Consider the following 6,122-nt stretch of genomic DNA (forward strand, 5'->3'; position numbering starts at 1 on the left):
TGAACACTAAAGACAAAGTAAAAACTCTTGGAAGCAACGAGAGAGAAACAATCTAGAGGGGGCAAAACAATTCAAATGAGAGCAGATTCTCATTTGAAAACGTGGAAGGCCAAAAGGAAGGGATAACATTTTTCAAGTGCTAAAAGAACTATCAATCATTAATTCTATATTCAGCAAAAAATATCCTTCAGAAATGAAGAGGAAATAAAGATATTCTCAGACAAAGGAAAACTAAGAGAATTTGTCACCTACGGACCTACCCTTTATAAGGAAAGCTCTCCAATAAGAAAGAAATGGTAACAGAGGCTTGGAACTGTGGAAAGGAAGGAAAAACAATAGATGAGGGAATGAATGAATGAATAATGAATGGATGGGTGGATGAATGAAGGATAAATAGACTATCTTTCTCCACATGATGATTGAATCAAAAAGTATAATTCCATCTGATGTGATGTTTAATATATGTAGAGAAGTAATCAAGACAACTGTATTTTCAAAGTGGGAAGGGGAAAAAAATCTAAATGCAAGTAGGATTTCTATATCTTACTTGACATGATAAAACACTGATACCAGTAGACTGTGATAAGTCATGTATGTATATTGTAATACATAGAGCAACCACTAAGAAAACTATACAAACTGATATACTCAAAAACATTATTATAAATAAATCAAAATGGAATCCTAAAAATGTTCATGTAACCAACAATAAGGCAATAAAAGAGAAATGGAGGAATGAAAAACAGAGGGAACAAACAAAAATCAAATAGTAAGATGGCAGATTTAAGGTATATCAATAATTTACCTAAATATATTAATTAAAAGACAGAGATTGGCAGAGTGGATTAAGAAAAATATGATTCAACAATATACTGGCTACAAGAAACTCACTTCATATATAACATAGGTTGAAATTGAAAGGCTGGGAAAAAGATACACCATGCAAACATTAATCAAAGGAGGAGTGGCTATATTAAACATCAGATGAAGTAAATTTCAGAACAAAGAAATTTACCAGAAACAAAGAGGAACATTAATGATAAAAGGATCAATCCACCAAGAAGACATAATAATCCTGAATGTGTGCAAGCCAGTTTCACCTGTGATGCTTCTGCCAATAATTTTCAAATCCATTTTCCCAGGCTCCTTCCTCCATGGCACAGTAAATCAGAGAAAGGTGGCAGCGACCCCTGGCTTTCATCAGCCTCCCCACCCTCCCAACTCACGTTTCAATGCAGGACTGAGGCTTCACATATCCTTCTGCGTCAAACACTATGTACTTGGTAGGTGCTGTGCACAGGACTGAGGGGAAAAGGCACACAGAGACCAACTATTGCCTCAAGGATGGAGTGCCCCCTGCCTTCTCTCCCAGGGCTGGACATGACTCTTCCATTCTGCCAAGGCTGGACATCTGACCGTACTCATCTGACTGCTCCAGCCCAAACAGCAACGCAGTGTTCTGCCGCCAGTGCCCAGATCCCTAGCAGGAAGCACCCATCCCCTGTCTGACTGATGCTAAACATTGTTTTTCTTCCTTCCTTTACCCTTTCTTTTCCCCATCACTACTCTCTCTGAGTTCCTGTTTCTGTTAATAACATGTGGATTTTTTTCCAGCTACCCAGATTGAAATCTCAATCATTTTCATCAAATTCTGTGACTCTTCCATTCCAACGTTTCTTACATAGAGTCCCACCTATTCTATCCCCAGTGTGGTGACTCTACAGTAGTTCAGGCTTTCACTTCACAATACCTCCTAACTGGTCTCTTTCCAGTGCTGCCAAACAAAACATCTTTCCTTTTTTATTAGGTTTTCTGAGCTTTGCCCACAAACTCTTTTTTTTTTTAATTTATTTATTTATTATTTATTTATTTATTTATTTATTTATTTATGGCTGTGTTGGGTCTTCGTTTCTGTGCGAGGGCTTTCTCCAGTTGCGGCGAGTGGGGGTCACTCCTCATCGCGGTGCACAGGCCTCTCACTGTCGCGGCCTCTCCCACTGCGATGCGCAGGCTCAGTAGTTGTGGCTCACGGGCGTAGTTGCTCCGCGGCATGTGGGATCTTCCCAGACCAGGGCTCGAACCCGTGTCCCCTGCATTGGCAGGCAGATTCTTAACCACTGTGCCACCAGGGAAGCCCTTGCCCACAAACTCTTACTGCTCCATTTTCCAGTCCAACTGTATCTCACTGGTCCCTAAAAATGCCTCCATGCTTTCCATCCTTGTAGTTCACTGGCCAGAATGCTTTTCTTCAATCTCCATCTGGAAAAATACTAGCCTTTCTTCAAGGCTCTCCCCAAATACAACCTCCATCATGAAGGTGGTATTTGAGCAGGTATTGAGCATGAAACGCCATCCTCCTCACCAAGCATAATTGCTTTCTTCCTTTAAATCTTCACAAGATACTGTACCTTTCCTATGGTACTTTTATATTCTGCCCTATCTCTATTGATTTACATAGTTGACTTCTCTCCCCTCAACTGTAAGTTCCAAAGACACCAGTAGCATCTTCTTCATCTTTGTACCCTTGCACCACCCACCCTCCACAGTGCCAAGTAAAGTGCACTGCGCATATTAAGGGTTTTAATAAATATTTGTTGAATAATTTTAAAGCCAACCCTGTCTCTCTCTACCAAAATATTCCTTCTCTCTTTCTTCATCACAGCTTTGAATTTTTATCTTTCAAACCTAAAATGTTTGTATCAAACTCATTACTTCTCCTAAAACATAAGTAATTTTATGTACAAAAAAATTAGTTTTTCAATTATGTAAATCAAAATATACATAAACGCTTTTACAGTATTTACATACACTTGTATAAGCCTTATACGTATATAACCTCTAGATGTTTATATTCTCAGTCTTTTTAACAAATAACATTCTTAGTAAAATTTCACAAAAATTGACATGGAAAAGTTGGATTAGGGGATTAAATATATCCTTAAAATAACTGATTTAAACTTTCTTGGTCTTTTAACTATAAAATAGTTTATCCTAGCAACATGAATGGAAAGAGACCTGAACTACTAGAAAGAATGTAATTTTGCATAGCTTGTATGTGTAGTTTTCCTTGGTGGGTTTTCAGTGACCAGTGACCCCTCCTCAGCTGGTCTCCTCAACTGCTTGCACTTGCTCAGACCACTCCATCTACGACAATGTGCACCCAGAAGACAAACTCAATTTAGACTCAAAATGATCCAAGCAAAATGTAATTTTGAAAATGCAGCATATATTTAAAACGTGTGATGGATTCCAAAGCCATGATTATTTTTTACTCGACACTGTACTACACAGACCACTACTCCCATTCATTACTGCAATTAACTGTACATGAAATTATTTTTATTGCTAATTTTACACCAGTGAATTTCCATTTCAAGAAAAACATTAACATTTGTTTCTAATTAAATATTTATTGCTTATGTTTTACAGACCCGACATCAGGTTCTTCTTTAGACTGGGCTTACAACCTGGGCATCAAACACACATTTGCCTTTGAGCTCCGAGATCAAGGCAAATTTGGTTTTCTCCTTCCAGAATCTCAGATAATGTCAACTTGTAAAGAGACCATGCTAGCTGTCAAACTTACTGTCAAGTATATCCTCAAGCACACTTCCTAAAGAACTGCCCTCTGTTTGGAATAAGCCCGTTAATTCTTCCCGTGCCTTTCACTAGAAAGTCAATCTTTGCTTATCCCTAAAATCTGGTTTCCACATCACCTGAATAGGTCCTCTCTTGTTCACTTAAGTCCTATGTTATTTCTTTTTGCTTTTATTTACTCTCAATAGTATCTTAACAAATAGCCTCAGGTGAAAGTTTAACCAAGTTAAGTTAGAACCGAGCACAAAGTATTATTTTGAGTATTTTGAAAGGTGATATACAGTGGGTCACAGGAAGGAAATGAGAACCTTCACTTTCTCCAGAACCAGACTTTCACCATGTGGCTTCATCATTTCATGTGCCAGTATAAGAAAAATAAAACATATTCCAGGGCTTCCCTGGTGGCGCAGTGGTTGAGAATCTGCCTGCCAATGCAGGGGACACGGGTTCGAGCCCTGGTCTGGGAAGATCCCACATGCCGCGGAGCAACTAGGCCCGTGAGCCACAACTACTGAGCCTGCGCGTCTGGAGCCTGTGCTCCGCAACAAGAGAGGCCGCGATACTGAGAGGCCCGCGCACGGCGATGAAGAGTGGCCCCCGCTTGCAGCAACTAGAGAAAGCTCTCGCACAGAAACGAAGACCCAACACAGCCATAAATTAAAAATAAAATAAAAAATTAAAAAAAAAAAAAAAAAAAAACATATTCCAAAATGCACCTTCTGTTTTTTATAAACTATGTTCTCTACATTCCTCTATTAGTATTAATAATCATGCATTAATGCTTCTTATGCATTCTGTTAATAAGAAAGAACATCTTCAATTTTTCAAAACATATTTTGCCTACATATTTTTTTTTAATACACGTAGACAATGTTTATATCCTCACACTAGCAAAAGGATGTTCTAGCAGGAAATAAAGTGATTTATTTAGAGATGAATCTCAGTGCTTTAAACAACCAATCCAGTTCTCACCAACATAATGTACATAAAATTCAAAATAGTTTAAACTGCCATAATCAGAGGAAATTACCTGCCAAAACACCTCTTGGCAGTTACAGACACAGCCAGAACATCTGGTCAGCTGTGAGCCCTGCCTAATAACGGATAGAAAAAAAGCCTGGAAATAAAGTTGAAAAGAGAAAGTCATGTCGACCAAGGGCAATCGGAGTAACTTATTACCTTTATACTGTCTATAATAATATAATAATATTAAGATAGTGTTACAAAATACCTTTTCCCTAACTTTATTCTTCAATATTTCATCATGTGACAACAGTGGCATCTACATTGTAAAATCCAGAACATAGATGCCTGACCAGAATTTGAGGGACAAGTAGAGAGTTCCTTGACTTCCTATAAACTTACTTCTCAGAACAATCTGGATAAAATTTTTGAGGATCTTAAAAGACCCTGAGAAACCAGGTTAACAAATAATCTGGTACATTCCTCACGACTCCTTTAAGGGCCCATAAAAGAAAGAGTGCCATCAAATCTATAAGGTGATGGTATTTCTGATAGTTAGAAGGTAGGTAAAAGTTTCCCGTGCAGAATTGTCTAGGGGAAACCAATATAAACTAACAAAATTGCTTCACAGGTGGAGGAGGGAAAGGTGACAGAGGCAAGAAAGTAAAACATAAAACTCTGATTATGAGGTTAAACTGTCCCTTATAAAAAATATAATATCTATACCTAAATATTTAGCATTCAAAACTGGCTCAGAACCCAGGAACACAAATTTGTTCCATTAAACATGCCATATGGGAATTATACATTCATTCACACTTACTTACTCAACTGATAAAGGACTGGAAGAAATTGTAATCCTAAAATTTACATAAATATTTCTAATTCCATTAGGTCTTTAGGTGGCAGAGGTAAAAGAGATAATCCCAATTATTGAATATCAGCCAGTGTTCACCTAGTTTATAAAAGACACAAAAGTTCTACTCACCATTTTATTTGAGCCTTTATGTAGCTTAATATTTCTTTTCTCAATCAGAGAGAAAGCATTCGAGGGACTAAAAATCAAAAATCCTAACAAGATCATTCCTTATCCTAACTGAATACCTTCTGCATGACTTCTCAGGGTATTTCGCTTGACCTCATATGAATTATGAAAATAAACATGTGAAGAAAAATATCTATCAATATATTAAAATTTAAAAACTATAAAACTTCATTTTATTTATGGAAAAGTTTAAGTAGTCAGTGCTTGATTCTTCCCTTGTCATTTCTCATTTCTCATTAAAATGACTTGGTGCCCAAGTTACAAGTAGTGCTGTCTCTTAAAATATTCTTGACAATGTCTCACAAAATAAATCTTCTAAGTCATCATTCCTCTTCTAGTTTTCATACCACCAAATTCACTCAAGAAACACTGTTTCATATTTTGAAAATTTTTATGGCCATGATCTAGTAGCTGAGACATAGACCTCTATTATATGAGAAAATGAAACATCTTACTGATTACTTTTAGCAATGCAAATAAATTTGAGTTTCCAATGGGCATTATGATTCCAAACTGA

At 37.1% G+C, this 6,122-nt stretch overlaps 1 protein-coding gene across 1 annotated transcript in view; it reads left to right on the plus strand.

Annotated features, from left to right (window-relative positions):
- The window catches only part of CPA3 (carboxypeptidase A3), a 28,539-nt gene extending 24,922 nt beyond the window's left edge, over positions 1 to 3,617 (plus strand). Inside the window, 1 exon segment of the mRNA XM_068545626.1 lies at positions 3,430 to 3,617. Within this exon segment, the coding sequence (XP_068401727.1) occupies positions 3,430 to 3,617 (188 nt within the window).
- Positions 3,618 to 6,122: the final 2,505 nt, after the last annotated feature.

Source organism: Eschrichtius robustus, chromosome 6 (genome assembly GCF_028021215.1).
Source record: "Eschrichtius robustus isolate mEscRob2 chromosome 6, mEscRob2.pri, whole genome shotgun sequence".
NCBI lineage: Eukaryota > Metazoa > Chordata > Mammalia > Artiodactyla > Eschrichtiidae > Eschrichtius > Eschrichtius robustus.